The 26,155-nt window shown below is 41.6% G+C and overlaps 2 protein-coding genes across 2 annotated transcripts in view; one reads left to right on the plus strand and one right to left on the minus strand.

Moving 5' to 3' along the window:
* Nucleotides 1-757: 757 nt before the first annotated feature.
* LOC117726506 (mucin-5B-like) lies at nucleotides 758-18,887 on the minus strand. The gene is made up of 44 exons (XM_034526823.1): nucleotides 18,833-18,887; nucleotides 18,184-18,228; nucleotides 17,304-17,529; nucleotides 16,217-16,346; nucleotides 16,015-16,078; nucleotides 15,792-15,871; nucleotides 15,115-15,310; nucleotides 14,895-15,020; nucleotides 14,668-14,788; nucleotides 14,415-14,550; nucleotides 14,081-14,150; nucleotides 13,793-13,930; nucleotides 13,025-13,174; nucleotides 12,401-12,495; nucleotides 12,182-12,314; nucleotides 11,581-11,824; nucleotides 11,363-11,403; nucleotides 11,081-11,169; nucleotides 10,631-10,785; nucleotides 10,375-10,513; nucleotides 10,132-10,236; nucleotides 9,807-10,001; nucleotides 9,426-9,498; nucleotides 9,167-9,333; nucleotides 8,797-8,953; nucleotides 8,238-8,348; nucleotides 7,878-8,019; nucleotides 7,661-7,689; nucleotides 7,279-7,498; nucleotides 5,918-6,030; nucleotides 5,589-5,789; nucleotides 4,741-4,982; nucleotides 4,382-4,568; nucleotides 3,731-3,953; nucleotides 3,243-3,409; nucleotides 2,995-3,064; nucleotides 2,773-2,882; nucleotides 2,650-2,681; nucleotides 2,407-2,560; nucleotides 2,001-2,038; nucleotides 1,743-1,850; nucleotides 1,484-1,523; nucleotides 1,162-1,270; nucleotides 758-926 (listed from the first exon to the last, which is right to left on the minus strand). The coding sequence occupies exons 1-44, from the start codon at nucleotides 18,879-18,881 to the stop codon at nucleotides 758-760; spliced, it is 5,589 nt and encodes a 1,862-aa protein (XP_034382714.1). The 5' UTR covers nucleotides 18,882-18,887.
* A 3,851-nt stretch (nucleotides 18,888-22,738) lies between these two features.
* LOC117725953 (proton myo-inositol cotransporter-like) overlaps nucleotides 22,739-26,155 on the plus strand; it is a 49,197-nt gene continuing 45,780 nt past the window's right edge. The window contains exon 1 of the mRNA XM_034525863.1: nucleotides 22,739-23,309. Within this exon, the coding sequence (XP_034381754.1) occupies nucleotides 22,739-23,309 (571 nt within the window). The remainder of the gene's footprint in view (nucleotides 23,310-26,155) is intronic.

A 26,155-nucleotide genomic window follows, 5' to 3' on the forward strand; every position in this document is an offset into this window, starting at 1 on the left:
GTTGGATTTATAACATCAAATCAACAGCAACAGTGTGCTGTCAATAGTTTTCATAGGGACTTTTCTTCGATGTAAATTGTTGAAAATAATTTATTGGATTATTTAGAGAAACAATGAAGTTGATTCGTAAAACTGTTGCTGTTTTCTTCATTGCAGTTTTAAGTACATTTCCTTTACCTTCATTGTGTTCTCAGACCCAGATATGATACATATTAACAGTATTTTAAAAACCTGGGCAAATCCAACTTACCTGCATGGCTTGACTATTGAGAAGCAATGTTTTTGTGTAATTTGCATAAAAAAATAACCCTTTGCTTTTGTAACAGTTCAGCTCCACACCTTCTTTCTGTTAATAGTTGTTTTCATTAGATCTGTTTGTCTATTAACTCTCTTGTCATTTCAGACCCGGTCATTCACACCTAATCATCCTTCATTCCCTTCACCTGGTTCTCACACCCATCTCACCTGCAGCCCATTCCCCCTTTCTAGAAAACTGGAGAAATGGGAGTGATCGCAACCCCATCTGAATGGCTGCCAATAGTTACTTAGGTTGAGAAATAGAGGTAAGAAGATACAAACCTTGGCAAGTAGACAATGATTACGTTTATTTAATTTGAAATAGATTAAAGAATTGCTTTGAAAGAAATAAAGTGAGGGTTTTTATTTAAGAATCCATAACATTGGAATACATTAGCTTTTGATCTGAAAATCAAAAAGATAACATGAACAAAAAAAGCTTATTCCTGGCCTAGGTGTTTCAGAGCAGCACGCCACAGGCTTTGCAGTCGCAGCCGGTGATGTGCTGGTAGGTGTAGGTTCTGATCGTGAGGTCTGAGCACTGCAGGGTCACCACTTTATTCACTGAGCTCCGCATCAGACAGCAATTGTTCTTCTGCGTCACCAGCAGGCCACCGTGTAACACAACGCTGTTGCAGTGAGCCGAGGCACCACAGCGAGGAGGGAGGGAGGAGTGCAGAGAGGCATTGACACAGACAGAGGGAGAGAGATATGTTATGTTATCCTTAACCAGGTATAAAAGTCAGAAAAGTCTCTAAAATTCCCACAGGACTGAAGTAAAAGTACTTTGTATGAGCACATAAAAACTCAAAATGTGTGTCACAACTGTTGGTATTGATCAGTGACCGGAGTATTTATTCTCACCTGGGCGTAGACACACAGTAGCCCTGACACACTGGCATCTGCATGAGGGCGGTACAGCTGCTTATTGTAACGTTGATACCAGTCACCTTCGGAACACAGCTCTGGTTACCTGAAGGCAGAGACAATGAATAAGGGAGGCAGTCTGATGATTGGAAGCAAAGCATCTACAAGATGTGAAGACCTTTTCCTCTTTATCAAGTTTTGAACGCAAGAAAGCCCCACATTGTTTACATTTTCAATGGTTAAATTGCTGGAACTGAAAAGTCGTACAATCTGAAAATTGTAAATGACTTCAGCATTGTATTGATGTCGATTTACTCACATGTAAAGCAGCAGTGTTGGTCGTCCCAAATTCTGTCCTCCTGGTGAATACACAAGGTTAAATGTCCGTTGTTCTAATTATTCTTTAACACCCAACTTTGCTCCAGTGTTTTCAGCTTTTAAGGTGTATAGAGAAAAATATCCCTTTTTAATTCCTAAAATGTACCCCCTGTAGGAATAAATAATTTCTTTCCGATGGCAATTGCAATAAATCACGAGTTATTACTGTAGAATAAGGCAGAGCAGAGGGTGTGCCGTACCTTCGGACACTTGTCCTCGGGACAGACTCGAGTCTCAGTGTGAATACCCTCTTTGGTGCAATGGAATGAAATGCAGGGATTGGCTGCATCCTTCCATCGGTCTCCCACCTACACACATAAAGACTGATATCGCAACAAGACACTATACAGGACAATGATTCATTTAATTTCAATTTAGAAAGCATGTTTCCTCCAAGGGAGACCAAACATGTTCCTTTGCTACGGACAGATACTGTTAAAAGATTAGACACAACGTACCTGGTATGTTTGCTCATGATAACTGCATGTCTTCTTCACTGAAAAATGATGTAATAATGTGTGATTAGTTTTAGTAGTCATGTGGGCTAAAGAAACTACTGAGAGAGTACTAAAGCATGATTTTTTACATTACATTACATTTAGCTGACGCTTTTATCCAAAGCGACTTACAATAAGTGCATTAAACCATGAGTCCAAACTCAGAACAACAAGAATCAAGCAAGTACAATTTCTTCAATAACGTTAAACTACAGAGTACTATCCGTAAGTGCCATTAAAGTGCTACTAAAGTGCCAAACTACAAAGTGCTATCGGTAAGGGACATTTAAGTGCTACTAGAGTGCTACTACGGCTCTACCTTCCCTATTCAAGGTATTTTAAAACATTACGATTTGCGAGTGCTTACCACAAATCTGTTTATTACAGCAAGCGGTGTTTACCAGTACATCAATGGGGATACACTGCGGAACTGGATCAAGAGGTTTGAAGACACACTCCTCTGAGAGAGTCTGGCTGTTACATTTACACACGTGACAGTTGGACTGCCACTCCTCACCAGGCTGAAAGACAGAAATACTTTTTAAAATCCAGAATCCAATCCAGAGTCAGGGATAATTCTATTTTGTTGCACTGAAACAAAGATACTCACCAGTTTGGGCTCACCGAGTGGTCCTTTACAATCTAATGGACAAGACACAAACTCTACATTTACACTTTTAATGGCAACACATGTCTGGGTGTGAGTGTCGGTGTTTTAGGCCATGTTACTTACAGGGACATTTCAACACGCAGATGTTTGAGTGGTTCCCGGACTTGACTTGGCCGCTGGGACAAAAACAGCCTGCTTGGCCTTTCTCGAGGGAGGCTCCTTGATAAACCATTCTGTACAGCCAAACCAGAAGAGAAATGGTGACTGTGGAAATCTTGACGGTGGGGAAAAACATTTTTTATTTATTAAAGTGAGAAATAAATGAAAGTATGTGCGTTTACAAACCCTCGATAGCAGAAGTCATCCAGCTTGTCATGACATTCTCTGAAAACCAATCCGTGTGGACATGTCACGGCTGGAACACGAACAAGGACAATTAAGTGACAATGTAAGTATCACTTTCAAGAGGAATATATCGTTGGCATTTTTATTCAAAACATCATTACAGTCAGGCCAAAATTATTATTTGTTTTAAACGTATGCAAATACATTTAAGTCACTGAGAATAAGAACAATTATAAATAGGTACATACGGCAGCTTCCAGGAGTCAGTGCTCTCCAGTCAATACAGAAACCAGCATTTATGCATTCCATAGCAGCTTGCTCCAGTGAAGAGCAAGGGCCATTCCTGCATGAGTCATACTCACAGTTCTTCTTTTTAAGGTTCAAATTCACATACTGGCTGCAATTTGAAAAGGCTCTGTGGGAACCAAGACAGACAGCCATTGTTATACACCATTGAAATTAGTATGTGGTTGCCAGGTTGGTACTAGCTGGTTGCTACGTCACTTCTAGCAGGTTGCTTGAATGTTGTTCAGGTGTTACAGGTGACTGCTTGGGCAGTAGTAGCTATGGGAGCTACAGGTGACTCTGTGTGATTGCTACAACATGTCTGCATTAGTCACAAAGGTAGCTCTTGAAATAAAGCAAAGCATTGTGCCTCGAGCGTATGGCATAAAGATTCTCAATTAACCAGCCAATTCCCCCGAGGAAGATGTGTGTGCTAGTGTGTGGAGCTTACGGGTGGTCCAGCAGCTCACATAGAGGGCTCGCAGGGCAGGGGGTGACAGTGGTTGTTGGAGGGGATACTGTAGTGGGTGAGAGACAAGGTACACTCCTTGGTGGAGAAGCACAGGCTGGTATCAGCGGGTTGTCGTACACCCAGCCGTACGCCGTCTTCTCACAGCAGCTGTCGTCCTCCATCTGCCCTCCTTTACGGATACATGATCCAACACCACATACACCTGGAGAAAAGACAATTTGAAGTCTAATATACATATATACAATTTAATTGATTTAAACACTCTATGTTCAGCTTTCAGCCACTTTTACATCTAAAAAAGAACAGCCCATTTTACAGTACATCCCAGTAAATGTGAGCGAGCAAATGGGTTCACAGTCAACACGTTTCTTTGGGATTTGTGTTTCTAGTGATCAGAAAGTGTTTAATGCAGAGTGAAGCTAAACATACTGTATGGTTTTGTTAGCCTACAAGTCCATTTAGAAACATGTTGGCTATTGTTGGAAGTTGACAGGCAAGCTAATACAATTTGCAAAGATTTAGTTTCCTTTTTTTTGCATGACCGTAAAATCCACTCCACTCACAAACAACCACTGTTAAAATATACGACATGCACTTAAGCACACCAGTCTCTTTCGATCCATTACCCACCACATTGTCCCTGGGTGTTGTTGAGGAAGTGCTCCATGGCCAAATTGACCACCAGGATATAGGACGAACTGAGGGAGACAAAAGAGCGGATCTCTGGGAGGTAGAGTGACACTGTGTACGTCGTGGTCTCAAACCTAAACCCATGCTCCTCATATGGCGGCTCTATGATCACGTTGTTCAGAGTGGCCTAGGGCAGATTAGATCAGTATCAAACAAACTGTCTAATTATCCAATAGAGCATGGTCTCCTTATATAGTAGAGCCTTGAGTAAACATCCTCCATCACAGAAAAAGGATTATTATCATCCTTAAAGGGGGGCATGGCAAACTAGAAATAAATAGAGTGGTGTTGTATCCTACCTGTATGCTCTCCAAAGTTGGAAGGATACTGAGTGTAGCTGTTTTGTTCTGATATTTTAAGATGACACTTTTAACACAGGAGCCACGGAGGCCTTCTACACAGTCTTTGTTTTCCACAGCAATGGTCAGATTATGACTTGGTGACCGCTCCTCCACCAGGATGTTGGTGCATTCGACCATGAAATCAAAGCTCACACCTTGGAAGGTGATGTAGTGGGGGTCCCCATATAGCTCACAGCGACCTAGGGAGGATAAGAGGGGATTTTAGTCAATATGGACACAAAACACAAATGTGTTTGAAAAAAGTAAATTCATTCGTCACACTAGGAATGGCTTTTTTGGTCAGTCAATGCACCACTTTTATCCTGACTATATCTTAAAAACTATTGGTCAAATTGCCATGACATTTACTACATACATTCACAGTATGCACAGGATTGATTAATACATTTAGTGATCCCTTAACTGTGATAAATTCCTGAAAAACATTCCCATCAGCCTTAACTGTATTTTGTGTTTGGTGCTGATATGCAAAAGTTAGCACTCAAAAGAAAGATGGTGACCATATTAAATATTACCTGCAAAATGTCAGCATGTTAATGCTGGTGTTTGCATTTTGGTCAAAGCATCAATGTCCTTAAGTACAGTCACAAAGAGCATGGCATTATATGAACCGATGCGTTGATGGAATTGGAAGCAAGATTACTTGATGCTATTCTAAAGAGGAGCCCTTTGGACTCTAGTATAAAATACCTTGCCTAACCACACATTAAATAAACAATCAGAGGCAAATATAAAACACAAAAGAAAGCACAAGGGATACATGAGACGTACAAGGATACACTTACAGTCACACTTCCATATTTCACAGCATCCATCCAAGACTTTTGTGAACTGGTTTCTGGGGCAGTTGGGAATCACAAGCTTTGGACAAACCACTGAAGTCAACTCTATCTTCCCATCTGCACAGGTCTTATGGAAGCAGTCCTCTGTCCACGTCTCACCGCAATCCCAGCGTTTTTTCCTCTTCAGGTCTTTACACTCACACACTGGTGTTTTGATGAACACAAAACAGTTGAAAACAAAAAATTACTAAAACATAGTTTAATTTAAGGAACTGATTGCTAGGATAACTGAAAAAAAAGAGTAATGTGCAAAACAAGTACATGGAACGCACCAGTGGTTGTGGAGCTTGAAATCTCAGTGGTATAGGTTGTTGGTGGCAAACTCTTAAATGTAGACGTTGCTTCTGAGACGGTGGTACTGGGTTGAGTGACACTCGTAGAGTGACTCCATGTGTTAGTAAGAGCTTCTGTGATGGTTACTTCAGTTGGACCTGAGGTTTCAGCAGATGTAGCAGTGGTTGCAAAGGTGGTTGATTGAAGTGTTGTTGCTGTTGTCATTGGTGTAGAGGTGGTGGGGTGCTTTGTTGACTGTGTTTCAGCCGTAGTTAAGGAAGTTGTAGTTGTTGGTGTAGGCGTGGTGGAAAGCTCAGTTGACCAATTGTCAGTCGTAGTTGAGATATTGGGAGTGGTTGTCATTGGTGTAGAGGTGGTGGGGTGCTTTGTTGACTGTGTTTCAGCCGTAGTTAAGGAAGTTGTAGTTGTTGGTGTAGGCGTGGTGGAAAGCTCAGTTGACCAATTGTCAGTCGTAGTTGAGATATTGGGAGTGGTTGTCATTGGTGTAGAGGTGGTGGGGTGCTTTGTTGACTGTGTTTCAGCCGTAGTTAAGGAAGTTGTAGTTGTTGGTGTAGGCGTGGTGGAAAGCTCAGTTGACCAATTGTCAGTCGTAGTTGAGATATTGGGAGTGGTTGTCATTGGTGTAGAGGTGGTGGGGTGCTTTGTTGACTGTGTTTCAGCCGTCGATAAGGAAGTAGGAGTTGCTGGGGAAGACGTTGTGGAAAGCACAGTTGACCAATTCTCAGTAGTAGTTGAGGTATTGGGAGTGGTTGTCATTGGTGTAGAGATGGTGGGGTGCTTTGTTGACTGTGTTTCAGCCGTAGTTAAGGAAGTTGTAGTTGTTGGTGTAGGCGTGGTGGAAAGCTCAGTTGACCAATTGTCAGTCGTAGTTGAGATATTGGGAGTGGTTGTCATTGGTGTAGAGGTGGTGGGGTGCTTTGTTGACTGTGTTTCAGCCGTCGATAAGGAAGTAGGAGTTGCTGGGGTAGACGTTGTGGAAAGCACAGTTGACCAATTGTCAGTCGTAGTTGAGATATTGGGAGTGGTTGTCATTGGTGTAGAGGTGGTGGGGTGCTTTGTTGACTGTGTTTCAGCCGTCGATAAGGAAGTAGGAGTTGCTGGGGTAGACGTTGTGGAAAGCACAGTTGACCAATTCTCAGTAGTAGTTGAGGTATTGGGAGTGGTTGTCATTGGTGTAGAGGTGGTGGGGTGCTTTGTTGACTGTGTTTCAGCCGTCGATAAGGAAGTAGGAGTTGCTGGGGAAGACGTTGTGGAAAGCACAGTTGACCAATTGTCAGTCGTAGTTGAGATATTGGGAGTGGTTGTCATTGGTGTAGAGGTGGTGGGGTGCTTTGTTGACTGTATTTCAGCCGTAGTTAAGGAAGTAGGAGTTGCTGGGGTAGACGTTGTGGAAAGCACAGTTGACCAATTGTCAGTAGTAGTTGAGATATTGGGAGTGGTTGTCATTGGTGTAGAGATGGTGGGGTGCTTTGTTGACCGTGTTTCAGCCGTAGTTGAGATAGCTGTAGTGGGAGGGCTTGATGTAGGATTGATGGGAGGTGTGGTGGTGGGTGGAGGTGCTGTCGGAGTAGAGGTGGAATTGAGGTCTGGTGTTTTTGAAAACAGGTTCTGTGACATACAGTATATACCCTATATATAAGTTTAGTGCCCCAAAAAAACTATTTCATAGTTTTGTGTAACTGGTAATAGACACATGATGGATGAATATAATTAATACTTACGGCAGTTAATGTTTCCATTTTCACAGCGGCTGAAAAGATTCACATAGGAGAATAAGAAATATCCAGTTGTTAATGTATTGAATAATGAAATTAATATTATGGTTATCATGGACATTTACATATTTAGATACAGTATATATATATATATATATATATATATATATATATATATATATATATATATATATATATATATATTAAGAATGTCCCAACTTACCATTCAAAAGACTGTATCATTACCACTGCCCAAGGTTGCATGATCGTGCCATTAAAATTACAAGTGCAGTTTCTCAATTTAGTGCATTCACCAGTATTTTCATCATAGTATGGTTCCTCCTTTGAACATCTGGGGTAGCAGCCTTTTCCAAAAATAAACAAAATGTTTATTTCATGGATGCAAATGGTTTTATATGCATTGACTAGAAGAAAAAAAACATTTAATTCGATCTAGATTGTGAGGATTTTATTAGAAAACCTGGTTTGTTTGCAATACTGCCAGAATGAGACACAAACTAAGTAACAATAAGACATTATTTGTAGCTGATATTTTTAGATACAACTGAGAAAGGCTGCTTACCTTCCAGCTTGTGAGTGATGTAGTTGTCTTTGCCGCAGCTCAACATCTCACCACAGGCTTCATAGTGCCAGCTACACTGACCCTGCTCGTTGTAGTAGTCACAGTAGACCGCTATGGTTTAAATGATCACAGATACATTTTTACAGAATTATACTGTTATAGTTTATGTTTTGCAAACATGTTTGAAACTCATATGGATTGTTGACTATAATGATTGATTACTTTATTTATGTCTTACACCGTGTCAGTCCTCTGTGTAATGACTAAGAAACATTAAAATATTGATAAAACATCTTTTAGAAATAATTAATTTGGAGTCTGGTAGTGTGTATGAAGTTTGCAAAATGCTAAGGAGTAAAATAACACTTAAGACTTATGGTACTTTTAAACTGTCTGTAATACTAAACGTGTCATTATTTAACTCTAGCAAGAAACCATGAGCTTTTATTATCACCGAATAAGAAAGTGAGATTGAGAACTGACTAGGTCTTATGTTATATATGTTCTCTTTATGGGTTGAAGTTAGAAGTTATTCTAAAATGGTAGGTTCTTGACTTACGACACAAATCAGGTGTCCTCCATTTCACACACACATCCTGGTCGCTGCAGGCCTCTGCGTAGGCGGCCACCGCTGTGCAGAAGCCCAGGAACTTCCCTTCAAACTCACAGGAGCAGGACTCCTGCACACAGGCAAAGTAGTAGGGATCTGGATCCACCTGGGGATTGTAAAGGAAAAAACAGAATAGAGTTTGTATGAAGACATTTCAAGTCTCTCTTGGAGGGTCTTTTGACTTTTAAATAGTTGTATGGTTTCATATTGCAACAGAATTGGATACGGAAATCCCAGATATATAGCAATTAAAGACCTGCACAAGAGTCTAACCCCTGACCCTGGTGTTTGTGCCATGCTAAATATGTAACGTGCATACTTTTAAGTGGCAGTCCTTGAATGTGTCTCCTGTCAGGATCATACAGCGCCGCTGGGCCCAGGCGGAGCAGTAGGAGTGGCGTTCGCATGGAAATATCTCAGTGGTCACATCAGAGCAAGGAGGTGTGGCGGCTTTCCAGCTGTTGCCAAATGCCAAGGGACTGGACACTAGGACAACATTTTTTTTTTAGGATGTTATTTTCACAACACCTTGACAAAAGTAAAAAGTCATTTATCAAACAAAGACAAAATCAATTTACCCGCTGAGCCACTTATCAGTAGGTCATTCATCTCATTGGAGTCAAAATTCCCACACAGGCCGCAAACTTGGTTCTGTAGGAGAGATGGTTAAAAAGTCCATTTGAAACGTATTAAAAGGTTCTGAAAGTAAACAAAAAATGTAAGTAGCTGCAAACTCTTTGGGAGGATGTGAGTGTTTTCGGATACTACCAAAGTCGGAAACGTTCCAATTCCAATACATAGTGGTTTGAGTTGACTGGTTAAATAAATATATCAGTACAACGTTGAGAAATAAAGCAAGAAGACATCAAGTAATTGTACACTTACGTTTAGAAGCGTCTTAAAATGTAGTGACAAGTGATGTATATAAACGACTAGATTTCAAAAAGCTCATCACTCACCCTCCAGTATTCATGCAGCTCGATGGTGAGTCGGGTGTGTTTGTCCCAGATGAGAGTTATCCCTCTGCTCGGCACTGCGATCACGATGTAGAGTCCCAAAGTGTGTGTGGAGTAAAGCGAATCTTCCTGCAGAGTCCAGTCTTCGTGGAGGCGCCTGGTCACCTTCATGTCGCTCAGTGTTAGGGTGACTTTGCCCTTTGAGGTCAACACAAGAACAACTCAACTCATGGTATGAGAATAGCTTTACATGTCGATGACCAAGTTGTTAGACTTTTTGCTGACTGGCATTTATCTGTACAATTCAATCAGAGAAACAGCCATCCACCTGCAGGTCGAGGATGATGGAGCGAGAGCAGGTGAGCGCCTCATCGCAGCAGGGGACACTCTCCACTCTGACAGAGAAGGTGCCGTTTCTATTTCCGCAGTCATCCTAAAGCAATGAGAGTTAAGGAGTTAACAAAACTCTAGTCTATATTTCGTATTTTTGAATGATGTACTGTGCCCTTTGAAGGCGATGCATTGGAGGCCTTCAGCAAAGACACATGTGAACTTTCTAGTTTGGGCTCACCTCCACAAGTGTGTACTGACATTGTCCAGCAAAGCGGTACCATTTGGAGTCAAAGGTCTGGTAGTGCCCGTTTCCGTAAACTTGACACTGCCCTGGGCAAGGCTCGTCTTGGCAGTGCCACTGACCCTGTCCACAGATACTGAAACATAGAGTGAGGGTAAGCTTGTCGTCAGCCTCGTCATCACAGCTTCATGGCGCGGCAGGAAGGACATTGTGAACGAACGAGTAGGAGAAGGAGAACAATTGCAGGTGTTACCATGTTTTACAGTTGGTTTTGACTTGCTGTCCCGCACTGAATACTTTGCCACTGTACACACAGGTGCAGTTGGACAGAGAGGCACAGTTTCCGTGGTGATCCTCGTACTGGTCATATGGGCAGTAACAGCCGCTCTCACAGGTTCGACTGGCACCCTGGAAATCACAGCAAAATAAAATCTTTTAGCCATCACAATAAATTAAACCTGTTTTTGTGCGAAGGGTTGATGTCAAAGGTTATGTCAAATATAAATGTCGAATTTCAATGTGGTCTAAGACAAGGATCACATTACATCAAAAAATATGTCTCCCTAATGCTAATCATGATAAACAGCCATATTCTTCATCAGCTTTAATGGGTAATTAGTCAGCCAGTGTTTTCAGTTGTAGAATGAATATGAATAAACGAATAAGCAAGCCATGGATATCAACATATAATCAGTTGACCTACCGTTGGTTTGCTGATGTAGTCACAGGTTTTCTGAGCCGTGTTCATTGGGTCCTCAGAGCAATGAACACAAACCTTCCCATTTGTGCACCCTGTATTTATTATATAGTTTAAACATTGTCAAGTTTGACTTTTCTCTTCTTTCTTTTTATGAAGACAATACTTTTTTATTGGTACCATTCTGGGTGAATTTCCACGTTTAACAAATGACTAAAGTTGAAATAATGGAACAAAGAGAACACAGGATGACGTCGATATGAATATGATTGAAGAATACATATTTACCACAATCCTGAGAACAGTGCAGTTCTCCATCCTCGCAGACGCTGCAATAGACACAATATTTGTTGAAGTATGTGCACATCAAAAGGTGAAGACAACACAATTGCGCACACTACAACAGCATCGGGAAGACTTGGTTAAGGAAGGCAGTGGGTGAGAGCCTCAACCATAAATGGCATCAGCTTTTTAAATGGTGGGGAATACTCGGATGATCAGCTCACCACTTTCGTCCGTCGATGATAACAGACCCCGGGGCTGTCGCCCCGCTGTGGTGGTAACAAGGACACTCTGCCTTGGGGGTACAGCTTTGCCCTTTGTTCAGGTGAGTTCCCTCCGGACAGCCACAGCCCTCCACGGGGGCGTGGCCCAGCCCACAGCGGGGGTCAGCGCCAGACAGAGAACTGCATGTGTGGTTACAGGCTTGCATGTTGTAGGAGAATTCGAGGTTCTTCTGACATTTCAGAGCTGGGACACAACATTAAATGTACCACTGATTTTTGTTGTACTACATTTACTAAAATGTGACATTATCCTTCACATAAATGTATACTCTTGGCGGTTTTAACACAGTCGTTGATTCAACCTATAATCTGTGTGAAGCCTTTACATTTACTGTTATAAACATCGGGGGATTGAAAGGTTTTTAATCCTCCTTTGATTATTACCACAAAAAAGACAACAATAATCAACAGAATTGATTTGATATAGGCTTTTTTGAGCAGTTGTTTTGTTGAGCATCACTCCATTGGCTCTTTTCAAAGGAACAATAAAGTGGGAGGATGCAGACAGAATATGTTTTATATTGATCAAAAGTGAACTTACTGCAGTTGGTTGCTTTCCTCCAGTCACCAACTACAACACCCAGACTGGCGCAGGCTTTGGCGTAGCTGCCCAGAGCAACACACAAGCACTGAGTCACACTGCTGCCACAGTTACATGTTCTTTGGATGCAAGCCTGGAAATAAAAAGATCAGCAATATGTTAATTGATGAAAACTCCAAAATGTATTGAGGATTTAGTTTGGGGCAAAAGTCTTGTTACCGTGTGGTAGTGATTAGTTGGGATATGACCGTGGCACTCTGCAAATATCCCAGTTGGGTTGTTCAAAACAGAACACTTTTCATCAGCATATATCTCTGCAAAAAGGCATATTGAAATAATGTAATATGTTTCCTTATAGGTGGAGTATATGCATCATAAAAGCTAGTGAGCACATTAAAGTCTTTTAATTAAAAGAAATTGGATAACTTTAAGACTATTTCTATAAATAACATCTTATCCCCGATAGGCAGACAAATACAATATTGAGTAATAATCTATACACACTAGTACAGTGCCCGTTCAAAAAGGTGCCTATTAAGAACGGGCCTATTGGGCCTCTGGTATTGCTGCTTGCAGCTTTCTCGAGAACGCTTACACCTGCCATGACAATGTTGCATCCCCTGGCAATGCTACAGTGTACACTACACACTGTGTACACTTCTAATAAATGTGTCCCGTAGATCTCAAGAGCTCGCCCAGGACACCGGGCTCCTCGCGGCCCTCAGCAACATACAAGTGTTTAGTCGATCGGATGAGCGATTCTGGAGAAAATCGAAGGACAGACATGAAGACAGAAACTATTTCCCACATGATCTGAACCACATTCATATTATTAATTGGTACCATTGTCAGTGTTGATGCAGGTGCTGGGTATGTCCACGGCACAAGAGCCCACGCTCCAGGACCGACTGAATGGTTGAGCCGAGTTCTCGATGATCCCGCTGCTGGTGGTGAAGTCGTCTGTGGTGTCGTCGTTGTTGTTGCCACAAAGACCTGAAAGAAATGCTGCCTGTGATTACGAATCATATTGGAACATGCCACAGAAAATATTTAGCCATTTATTTTTAGTTTGTATTATTATTTTAGTATTGAGAGCTAATTAAAAGAAGTCAGGAAGCTCAAGCGGAAGTTCAGTCAGGAAGACACTCTTTACACTCCTGTTCCTTCATAATCTCAGTCTCTAATTCTCCATCAGCTGATTGGGGGAGGGCGTGCACTTTAAATGAACCAATCAGATTCTGCGCAGTTTCTGTAAGCCAATCACATCGTTTGTGTCAAACTTTTAATTAGGTTCTCCTCTCTGCTGCTGCCAGTTGTCATTTCAGCTCAAACAGATGCATCAGTCATGCTCCTCATTCATCATCGGATTACACCAACTTCCTTCACCACCACCAGTGTCTGGACTCCAGGGGTGATTCTGCCTTTGCAGATATCAGCATCACTACACCTTGCTTATCTTAATTCAGGATGGAGTCCAATCACCAAAGACTTTGCACTATTCAACTGTTATGTAATTGTAATACATTTTTGTTAAACTCTAAACAAGTCTCTGCTGATTAAAAATAATAAAAGTGACTGTATCTTGGCGTGTTTGTAGACTGAGATTCTTACCTGAGAGCATGCCAGTGTGGTTTCTGGATGCGCTGATGTACAGCTGAATTTCTGGAGACATTTGGACTTGGAAATTCATACCGAATGATGTGTGGACCCGAACGTACATGGAGGACTCCCAGAAAACCAGAGCATGATCTGACGGGAGACAGCATTTGGTAAGTTAATGGGTGGGTGAGTAAATTAGCCGATACGGATGGATAAGTAGGCTACTTGACATATCATACATTCAAATTAAGTACCAGTCAAATGATTCAATGGACAACATTTCTTCCCATTTGTTTTTACCAGACTGATGAAGTTCAGTGATCTCCTCCCCTCCGAATTTAACCGTGTTCTTTAAGAATATATACGTTTCCTGCAGAATCATAAAAGAAGAGCATTTATATTCCACACTACTGTTGCATGAAATATATTTGATAGATTGTGTTATTTTAAATTCCACCCTCAAGAGTGCTTGTACCTGAAAAAGCTGAAGAACAACTGTTGTCAGAGAGGGTGCCTTTTCAGAAAACACGATGGTTATTGTCCAGTTGTGACACTTCAAAATAAAAGAGCAGTTAGTATCATATAAAGACTACATGGGTAAATGTTACATGTTGAGGTAGTGGGAAAGATTTACCTGTGAAGCCACATAACTACATTTGCCGGGGATGACATATTGTTTGCCATCAAATGTTGTCACAAACGGGCCTTCAATGACACATCCGGTGGGGCAGAGGTTCTCCGAGCATTGCCATTTCCCACTGTCACACACACTGTGTGAAGGTAAAAAAAAAAATAAGAATAGTTCATTTTATTGATCCCAAAAAGAAATATCAAAACAATTTTTTCCACGCACTTGTAAATCTGAAATAAAGTTTGAATTGTATTACCATGACTGACACTTGGTGCTTCGTACGTCACCGTTTATGTAGCTCTTTCCAGCAAACACACAGCAGCATTCGGGCAAAGGGACACAGAGATAGCCATCAGCGCGATCATTCAGGACTTGATCTACAATGCAAATATGGATACCTTTTATTAATAGGTCCCATGAAGGCAAAACAAGCAATGAAACAGGCGAAAAACGACATCATAAAAACAGATAAAGCTCTTTCACCCCTTGGGCAGAGACAGGAGCTGATGAGTTCCTGGTTGGAGAGGGTGGGGCTCGGGTTGGAGCAGCTGGGAAGAAAGGCTTGACCCTCGTCTGTGTAAACAAGATTTCCTGGACAACTCGGTTCCTCTGCATTAAAGACAGAAACCAGGCAGTCGCATTAAGTGTCCATCAAATGAGTGTCCTAACTTGCTTTTTAAATCTAGGTTTAAGGGACACCTACCGCATTTGGTTAAAGATCTCCAACGATGCCAGATAAAGCGTTCCCTGCCACACAGTTTGACAATTTCTTTGAAGAAGGCACAGCCGATGTATTTGCTTTTTTCATAGCCGTAAATGTTTTCTTCACAGAGTTGGATATAGCGAGGCGTTTCGGCTTGCAGACAATCCAAGGTGTAGGAAAGGAACTTTCTGCATTCCTACAAAATGTCATCAGAGAAACCACCTGAACATCTGGAACTAGGACTTATTGCATGGAGCGAGTGCACTTTGCTTTCTGAATATGTGTCTTGAAAATTTAAATCTCCACCACTTATGTAGAAAAGAGTAGAGTAGAGGAGAATGGAGATGCTGCTGCCGTGTTGTGGCATTTCTTGTATGAAATGTGCTTCACAAATAAAGTGTGTATTTATTGGTATTGGTATTATTATCATCATATAGTGTGTTCATCCTAATTTTAAGTACAGCTAAAATATTTGCCTCCATAAGACGTCAATTAACAACAAAACAAATAGCAGCTTAACCATCAAGCCATGAAGTCATTACTTTATAACTACAAGCTGGTAGCATCAATTCATTCAAACCCTTTACCAATAGCCGACTGTAATCTAGGACCATCACAGCATCAACCCGGTTATGTTTGATTATCCTAACAGTCATACTTTACAACAGTTAACTTACTGTGTTCACAGGGGAGACTGGATCGCGGGTTTGACATGTGTCCTCAGCAATCACGCTCTCTGTGATCAACTGCTTGTTGCCTGACATCATGAAAAGTGTACGCAAGCAAATGTCAAAGTATTACTATTGCAGCCACAATGTGTACCACTTTTACTAATAAATAAATTGTAAATGTAATGACTACTGCTATATTACAACAATGTCAGTCATTTCAGCATCATACCTATGACGGTGTGTTTCCCACACAGTCCAGACATGTCGGTGCTCAGCTCCTGCTCCAGCTCCACCTGGACAACAAGTTGAAACAAATGGGCTTCAGTGAGCGAGGTTAGTGTTGAACGTTCCAATTAACTCAAGATATTAATTATGCGCGCATGCATTTGTGTGACTGTGATTATACGCTTAAGTGTGCTGTTTCAACTCACCATCATAGTGTCTATTCCTCCAGGTACACTGCGCCAGGTGACAGACAGAGGAAGCAGCGAGCTCCTCAGCCTCGTGTAGATGCCGTAGTGAAAGATATGCTGGTAGGTGTGGTGGTATGGAAGGGAGACACTGTCAGCAAATAAACGGTGTCAGTTCATAAACGGTTGAACAGGAACCCCCGATGCCACCGGGTATTTCGCACACTGTTCAGATCCTTTGCTTATGTAAGAGTACGACACTAAAAAATATAGTGAAAATGTCACTTAGATAAAAGTATATAAGTACAAGTAAAATGTAATTAAGTAAAAGTAACCAATGAAGGTAACCAATGTGATGGCTTTGTGGTGAATCTGAGGACTGATTGTAATCAATCAAGTCAATCAGAGGTATTAAAACAATCTAAAGGAAAAGCAGAAAATCCTCATATTATCTTGAACCGTGGAATGTTTTTGCATGAAAAATGACTGTGAATCAACGTAATTGTCTTAGCTGCACTTGTACATTTTCATACGTTCTGTGTCCAAAACTCGAAAGGAACTAGTCACTAAAGTTTTGAAATAATTGTAGTCGTGTAGAAAGTACAATATTTCCCACCTGGCGCGTAGTGGAGAACAAGTATGAAGTGGTAAGATACTTGAGTAAATGTACTTAATCAATACAGATACAGAGAAAATGGATTTTAACGTCAAATCAAAAATAATTATTTTATTAAACTCTTTGCATATACATTTCCTCTTTGTGGAACAACATCGTTTTTACTTAGGTCTGCTCACTTCCTCAACTTTGATTTGAAAACAATGATGAAACTGGTGAAGTATTACATTGCACCTCCCCGAAATCAGTCCATAAGTGACCTTGCAGAATGTAATAACGTGACTTAACTCTGAATGTTTTCATTTCAGAAACCATTGATAAAGCCGTGTCCCAGACTCCAAGCTAATAATCAACTAACATTGGTGGCAATGACAAATAAAAAAACCTGTCTGTGTGGCTGAGAATGAAACACTCAGGGGTCTTATGGTTATATTGAATTTGTTGCACGAGTCATTACTTTCTGTAATGCAACGGTTTGAGTTGGGCTCGAACCTTTTCTCCTCCACTATGATGCTTCCATTCTGCACAACAGTCCTGACTTTGTTGATGATGATGTCCAGTTGGACTAACAGCCCGTTGTCGCCTCGCCGTATGGTGATGTCACATCCCACCCGGTTGTTGGTGAAGCGTGTGAGTGTGAACGGGCAGTTGGACCGAACATAGAAATTTGTACCGTTGAAAGGTTCAAAGACCCCGCTGCCAAATGTCCTGCAAGTGACTGATCACAGTTTATTGGTTAATGCTAGACAATTGAGGAATGTGTGAGGTCAGAAATGAAGCAATAAGTCAATTAAATTAATTTATTATGTTGGTCTTCAGGTTTTCAAATGTTACGGTCAAAATTCAGTTTTCCTTACCCAATGTCAGGAATACTATCCTTTTCGATAATCAAGTTAGATCTTAAGTTTGAAATCTAATAACTATCCTTTCAATCATTAAAAAAAACTAAGTAAATACTTTTTTTGTAGTAGTTTAATGCATTATTTTTAAGAGTACCATTTTTAAATCAATAAGCCGAATGCTCAACTTTTATTTTAAGTCTATAAAAAAATCTAATCAAATCGTGTTTGTATTCCAGATTCACAATTATTCACAGGGCAACGTGCAGTGGAATTTGTCTGTACCTAGATGCAGAAAGCAACTAAAAATATCATAAAATAAACCTTTTGTTTTGTTTTGTTTTTTTGACAAAAGAAACAGTAAAACAATATATCAATACGTTTCAGGTAAATTAATTGGAACAGCAATGAAACAGCATGTTTCCGAAAAAGTTAAGACAATATAACCAGTACTTATGACATACACAATTATGCTAAAAAGTCATCTTTATAATGAACTAATCAATATCCAGCATTGATTGATTTGTACTCACATTTCTGAGTATCTGTTGTTGAGATCGACTCCCCTGTGCTCAAAACTAGTAGAGAAATACAGTTAGGAAGTATGAGTAAACACCAATACTTACTGATAGGGTTAGTATTGTTATACCAGATACAGTATTTAGATATGTGAGGCACATATAATGCAAATCAGTGGTAGACAAAGTAGAAATAGCAATAGTGCAATATTAAATTCTTAAAGTCCTAAAAAGGAAAAAGTATTTTACTTCAACTACTTTAACTTGAAGAAAAATAATGTTTAGCTACCTCTACTTACCAAAAGTAAAAGTACTAATTGGGAGCAATTGCTCCTGTCAGTGTTAACTAATTGGCTAATTACTTTACTTTATTACTGAATCAATCTACAGTGTATCATATGTTTTGTACATATATATTATACATTTTAAATTAGTAAAGTAACTACGGAAGCGCACAAATAAATGTAATGAAGTAAAAAAATATTTTTGATAGTAAAGTAGAAGTAGTAAAGTAGTACAGTAAATATTTAATATTTAAAGAAATTCTCATTTTGCCGTTTATCCATTGTCAGTTTGTAGTAATTAGATTGCAATATCTGAATATTTTCTGAAGAATTAATTAATATAATATTCAATGATTAAATGAACAATTGCATCATGGTACCTGAGGCCAGTAAAAAGCAGAATGCCAGCATCCATCGCTGTGAGGTCATGCTGCCTGAAGCTGCAGGAGAGCAGGTGAAACCAAGAAGAACTGCACCAACAGCCCACCACATGGGTTATATGTGCAGTGCAGTGTCACTCCACACACAATTGGAACCACCCCCAACCCATACTCACCCACACAATATACCAGGAAACTAGAAATAGATAAATAAAGCCGATTAACCATTAAAGTCATTAGTAGTTTACGGGAAAGCATATCCTGCTTATTATATTGCATTCACAGTTGAACAGATCTATTCCACCATATAACAACAATACCTCTGATACTTACTCCCGTGAGAAATTTTGAGTGTGTTTGGGAAAAATAGATCCTGATTAGAAAGAGGTCAGGTTGGATGCACAAACACAGTGTGGACGACTGAATATCAACTGCTGAAGGGAGTTTGAAACTGGAGCCGGTTCTTTTGTAACTTTAAAACTCAATGTTTCCTGCGAGAAATAGCAATGCCTTGTTCATATTTGAGTCACCAACCTCACACACAATGGGTAAACATATTAATTGTATTGTGGAAAAAAAGGAATACTTCCTTTTGGCACTGGTGAACTAGACGATACTTTAACAGAGGACAAATGGATCAATGACATTGGTAAATGACCAGGGTGCATGAACCAGGATGTAAGTTAGATATTTTTTAAGAGCTGAGTTCCACATGACATTTAAAGACGTGTTCTGCAGCAACTCAGATTTCTTTTCATGCAAAGATTATAGCTAAATGCAAACTGAGTTAAAATGCTTGTTAGTTTAAATCACTTAAGAATAACGGCTTACATCAGTAAGCCGAGATCTATACCGCTAACCCACCACCCGTAAATTGAGATATTCAATTTCAGTTTAAATTGTTGGTGTGTGTAGATATGAGGACTGAGGAGTACTTTTACGGCATACAACTAAACAGTAACTATATAACTACAACTGCAGTAACTTGGTATTGGTTGAAGGTAAAACTAAATTAAAATGTAATGTTTTAAGTAGCTAAATTCTGCTGCAAACCACTACAGAATAATGTGAATGAATATGTCCGAATATGTCTACCAAAAACTGTCCAATGTTGGCATGGATAAATAAACCATTGTGCTCTGCTGACATCTAACTGGCATAAGGTAACTAATTGTGATAACTCATGGTTAAGAACAACAAGTTATGTCAGTACACCTACATTCACATATGTTTGGTCACGAGTGAGCAGAAGAGCTCCAAAACAAGCTAACACACTAACGCTAACCTGTTAGCATCCTGCTGACTTCTCTATATACCCGGTAAACATGGGGAAGTCGCTGTTTGACTCTCTTCACCAGCTTGCTAGCTGCTAACATTGGCTGCCTGTTAATATTATGTTTGGTAATGTTCGTTGCTGGCCAACTCAGTGGGTTAATCAGGCCTTAGTTTGGTAAATGAGAGCCGTGAGAGGCTATAAAGTTCTGTTGAACTGCAGAATTGGGTGATGATTCTCATTGGGTTCATGTTAGCAACATTACATTTCAGCATTATAAGTTATACCAAATATTATTGTTCTGTAACACACAGAACTGTGGTTTAATATTGTTTTTAATGGGTCACCATCCATAAGATGAGCAATACTGTAGATTTACAGATCACATGTACGTTTGAGGGTTCAAATGACTTATTCCATAAATGAATGTATGTGCTGAGATATAAAGTGTATTTTTATGTACAGGTCAAATGTGTCCCTGATTTAACTGTTCTGATAATTTGCTTGCTCTCAGATTTTTTTATGTGTTATCATCAAACAGTGGGGGGAACCATCTCATGATGCTGCATGGCTAGGTTTATGAGGTCATAGGTGACCAGTATCCAGAATGTTACAGGTTTGTGTCCTCTTTGGAATACATTTTGCACAGCAAATTTCCAAGTGAGGAAAGAGTTCGCTTCATTCTCTAAGGAGCATGAACGTGATGAGTCAATTGTTTTGTTACTGTATTATGTAATGTGGAAATGTGATTGGATGTTGCTGCTGATGGAAAGAGCAGGTTGGCAACATTTTCGCTGTGATCCATACCTAACCTGGCCAGCAGAATCACATCCCCACCCCGAGGCCCTGCTTCTCAGCTGGAATCACAAGGTGTATTTCCCTAGAAGAGACATTATGGGTTTCCACCATGAAACCACACCACTACAGGAAGCACGTCCCCTTCTTGCCCTCCTTCTTTAATGGGCTCAATCACGATCCATTATCATGCTGTACTCATTCTCCATTTTTGTGTGACACCACTGTCCACATATTGATCCTACCTCCACACACAAATGCATTTACAGCCATGTAATATCTCCAGGCTGCAGCCATGTAGCATGTTCACTCCAGATTACTTTTTTATGTTTTTGAAGCCTGATCAATAATGGAGAAGGCAAGCAATGATAAAGGTTGAGTTTGTGAAAGAGCTTTTACATTTGGGCTAATGGAGACATTTTGTTCCGCCTTCAGCTTCAATAAGGGAGTTAGATGTTATCTTTAGGGCTGTACGGTGGTGTAGTGGCTAGCACTGTCGCCTCACAGCAAGAGGGCCACGGGTTCAATTCCCGGTCGGAGAGGTCCTTCTGTGTGGAGTTTGCATGTTCTCCCCCTGGCAGCGTGGGTTCTCTCCGGGCTCTCCGGCTTCCTCCCACAGTCCAAAGACATGCTGCAGGTTAATTGATCTCTAAATTGCCCGTAGGTGTGAATGTGAGAGTGAATGGTTGTATGTCCCTACATGTGCCCTCGATGGACTGGCGGCCTGTCCAGGGTGTCCCCTGCCTTCGCCCTATGTCAGCTGGGATAGGCTCCAGCGCCCCCGCGACCCTAATGAGGATAAGCGGTATTGAAAATGGATGGATGGATGTTATCTTTGGTTTGGATGAGGGCAGATATTTTGACAATTAAGTGACAAACACAATGAGTTGTTTATGGTGAGGACTCGCTGTCTTCTTTTGTTGTAGGCTATGTGATAGTGAACTAAACATATTTCCGTTGTGGACCGATCGGTTTGACCAAACAAGTCATGTTAAGACATGAGCGTGTGCTTTGGACACTGTTCTGATCATCAATCATTCAGGTAACTTTACGCAAACTGGTTGGATAATCAACTTGGACGTGGGCCTGTCAATGTGTGACGTGCCCCGACAGTGTGTTTGCTTTGAGTAAGTCAAAATACAGAATGATGGACCTGTATTACCAGAGTCAGACTGCAGGGGGCAGCCGTTTTCCTATTATGCCTGAGGCGGCGGCTCGTTGGTGAATTATTTGTGACTGAAGCCAATCTGAAATGCGTTTCATTGTTAAAAATATATATTTCATATTCATATTTCATTTGATATGTTGTACGTAGTTGTATCTATAAGTAGCCTTTGCATTGTTTTTTAAAAATAATGTGTTATTCTACTTTGTTAGAACTTGTTGCATACAAGTACCTAACAATGTGCACCAACTGACAGCCGACGTGCCCATCCCAGTTGTCCTATATTTCCATTTTGTGATTTCTAATTTTCAGTAAACTATATAATTGAATTGAAAGCCCTTCACTCCGGCATCATGCTTCCAAAACAGTGTTTCTTTGCGTCACGCCGACGCTCATAATGACGAAGTGCTCCACTACACTCCTCCTATCTTACCTTTCCTCCCCACTCTTCTCCAACTCTCCCATCAGGACCACTGGGATGTGATGCACTTGATACACACAAGGCTGGGGAGACAACTTTGAGTCCGGGAGTGATTGTGGATAGCTAACGCGCCGGTCGAAGGGGGGTGGGGTGGGTAAATCAGTAAAGTGTGTTTTTCTTTTCTTTTTTTTCTTTTTTTTTTGCAGCATCAAATACAACTAAGCAGCCACCGTCCCGTGTTGTGTTTCCCATATGTCGCGAAAGCAGCTCGACCATGACTACAGCCTCCGTAGTATGAGCAACCTGATGGGCGAGCGGAGGAAGAAAGTGAGCGACGGAGGAGAGCGGAGTCTCATCAAGACTCCGTCCAGCGCCAGCATCAGCAGCCAGGGCGCCTCCTCCGCCGGGGCTACCGCCGCAGGTGCGCCCGCAGCGCCCCCGTCATCCACCGGGGACCTGGAGAGGGCTGCGCGCAAGCAGTTCCAGCGGGATGTCACGCCCGGCTTCGTCTACGTCCTGGCCGCGTTCTCCGCCCTGGGGGGGTTCCTGTTCGGCTACGACACCGGGGTGATCTCCGGGGCGATGCTCCTGCTGAAGAGGGAGCTGGACCTGAGCGCCCTGTGGCAGGAGGTGCTCATATCAAGTACTGTGGCCGCGGCCGCCCTGTCCGCCCTGCTGGGCGGCTTCCTCAACGGGCTCTTCGGGCGCAGAGTGTGCATCTTGCTGGCCAGCTTCTTCTTCGCCGTCGGGGGGGTCGTGCTGAGCACCGCGCCCGGCAAGGAGGTCCTCCTGGCGGGGAGGCTCATCGTCGGCGTGGGGCTCGGTAAGACATGTGTTCAACACGATGCTTGTTCGAGCCCCCCCCCCCCCCCAAGTGTTTCATTTGGCACGTATTTAATTTGAACCCAACATATTATGTTTAGGCCTACACATAACTTTGATGTAGACAAAGTTGCTTTTAAATGGAAAGCATTGACCCCCCTTGCAGCACTAGTGTTATAGTGATATTTTATTGATTTCCGTGTCAACATTTCCCATGCACTTGCTTCCCATCAGAAAGTTTAGTGGTCAGAATTAGCTTAATTGCCCCCTAAGGTCACAGGTCGAACCATTTCCAGCCACATGTGATGGCTTTGTGGTGAATCTGTCTTCTTTCTGCCTCTCCTTGTCTCAGGTCTGATATTTGCAATCACTCTAATTACTAATTACACAGCTTGGGCCCCTCTGCTTGCTTCGGCTGCATGCCACTTGCTATCTTTGTTATTATCATCATGAAGATCATTATTAGATTTAGTTGGATGCCATTAAGTGATTAGAGAAAGCCAACTCTGGATGATAAATAAAATAGGGGATATTATCACAGCATGCCCGAAAGGAAGCCAAGATGAAGCTGAAAAGCACGCAGGAGACTTTTGGTGTTGACGAGGTTGTCTTCCTCGCACACTGATGTCAGAGTTACATTTATCTGATTGGCCCCGTCCCTGCTTCCTCCCCTCTGATAATACCTTTGCCTATTCCCTTTCTACTTCTTCCTTCCCTGCGTTAATAGTGCCGCTCTCTTTCGCCTCTCTTGAATCATCCCCCTCTCTCTGCCATTTCCTCCTTCTGCTCTCTGCCTGCTTCTACATGCAGCACGCCTTTTGATCAGAAATCTACGTACATCACATCATTTATAGTGGTTGTTGTTACTCATGACTCACTTCCTCTGTGGAAAGGACTATTAAAACTGGCTTTCCAAGCTGAGCGCCACGTCGATGGCACTTGTAGGCCACCGCCTCAGAGTAGTAAGCTCTCTCCTCAGTGATACGTGGAGGAATGGCAGACCATTTTCTCTCCTCAGTAAACCACCTGGGAACAGAGGGGAGGCTTAATTCTTTAATAAACATCGCTGTTTTTCTTCCACTACAAACCAATTATTGATGTTATAATCAAGATTTGTTCTTCAGACCCCTTTTAGTACCGTTTTTAATTCTTCTTGTGATAAATGGCTGTAATTTAGATTCTTGCTGTGTGGTTTATAAATCAACCAAGCATTTTATTTTATTTTTTATATCTGGCATCAGGAATATGCAGATGATGAATGTTTCTTGGCTAATCTTCTCTCGATAAATAGCAAATAGGGAAATACTGGGTAATACTTCTCTGATTTGCATTTCCCATATGTATTTTTCAACGCGTGTTGGATGCAGTGGGTTTTTATTTTGGCTATAAAAGTCACCTAACGTAAGGAAATCTGGATGTGACAGTAAAGTTTGTCTCGATTGTTTTTGCAACTTCAGGTGATTGACAGGAAGTGCTGCTATATGCAAAACTTGGGCGCAGTGAAACGACAACTATAAAAACGTTGACGAAATTAAATTGAAACTTCATGTTTTCTGTGATGGAAACAGCTCGGCTGACTTACATGTCTGTGGAAAATGCTTTTCTCACTGGACAAGAACGAATCCAATTAGAGATTAATGAGGCCTGTGAAGGGTCCAAAATGAGCCGTAATATCTTCAGATGCTCTGTGTGCAAAGTCATCTCTTTGAAATACCTGTTGCTATTGGAGATAGACATTTATTATATTCTACCACTGACTGTTTGAAAACATACTTCAAGATAATAATTTTGCAGCAAACAACTATTTGCTGTGTGAAGATATCGGGGATTAATATCTAAATAAAGAAGTCGCTCTCCATCTGTGGGTGATGTAATCAGAGCCTCTGTCTGCTTTGTTTGGAGCCGGGCTGGCGGCTGGACGCTTTGAGTGCACGTTCGTGCACGTGAGCGTGGCCCACTGGCTGGCTAGCTGCAAGCCGCCGGCTCAGCCGTCACCAACGTGGAAGCAATAGAAATGTTCCCAATCCTGTACATTGCATCTTTATTGGTAAAAAGTCACCAACCACCGGGCTAATGGAGACGGCTGCCCACCAGCCCCATAATGTCATGGACAACAGGCAGTTATAGTGACAGCCAGTCTAGGGATTGCTTTGGTTTAGAACCACCAATAATGACATGTGATGGAGAGAATTCATTATTTTCAGAGATTTTAATTAAAATAATAATAATAAACGAAAGGGGAACACATTATATTGTATTTCCCTCAAACATGTGAAATGAGGATTGAAAATGCAGCTGCGACACACTTCATTTACATATGCAAGCTCTGACTGCTAATATGGAGAAACTAATCAGCAGGGTCATTTCAGCTGTTACATTATAAGTAACCCCTGCCCTTCCGCCATCACAATCTTCTCCCGTGCGGTCATCTTCATTACACGAGCATGCACGAGCCCCCCCCCCCTCCGGATGGATAATGAAACACATCCTGTCACTGCAATTAGCTCTGCTGGGGACACTAATAAGGCAGAATGATTTTTTCATCGCATGCAATTATTTCGGCCGAGGCACGTCAACACTAACGTGGCCACCGCTTCTCGGGAAAAGCCAATTGCTTAACATTTCTGAACTCCCCATAAAGGTCATCGGAGGAAAGGCCACACACCGCCAAGCCCTTCCTCTCTGTACGTCGAGCCACGCGCATCGGGTTCATCTGCGGCCGGGCGGCGGTTGCTGATCTGACCTTTGCCGGAGCACGGGGACTGTTTTCCGTTACGAGCTGTTGCTAGTCGGAGCCAACAGACGGTATTGAACCAGACTGTTTGACAAGGCCAAGTTATGTTATGA

This window comes from Cyclopterus lumpus, chromosome 23 (assembly GCF_009769545.1).
Source record: "Cyclopterus lumpus isolate fCycLum1 chromosome 23, fCycLum1.pri, whole genome shotgun sequence".
NCBI lineage: Eukaryota > Metazoa > Chordata > Actinopteri > Perciformes > Cyclopteridae > Cyclopterus > Cyclopterus lumpus.

What these genes read in the sequence shown, in the direction of transcription:
- LOC117726506 (XM_034526823.1), bottom strand. Translation starts at nt 18,881, where the DNA reads ATGACCTCACAGCGATGGATGCTGGCATTCTGCTTTTTACTGGCCTCA. An exon ending in CAGTCTCCCCTGTGAACACA is followed by an intron (nt 15,311 to 15,791) that starts GTAAGTTAACTG and finishes GACATTTTGTAG; the next exon opens with GAATGCAGAAAGTTCCTTTC. An exon ending in AGCACCAAGTGTCAGTCATG is followed by an intron (nt 14,551 to 14,667) that starts GTAATACAATTC and finishes ACCTTCACACAG; the next exon opens with TGTGTGTGACAGTGGGAAAT.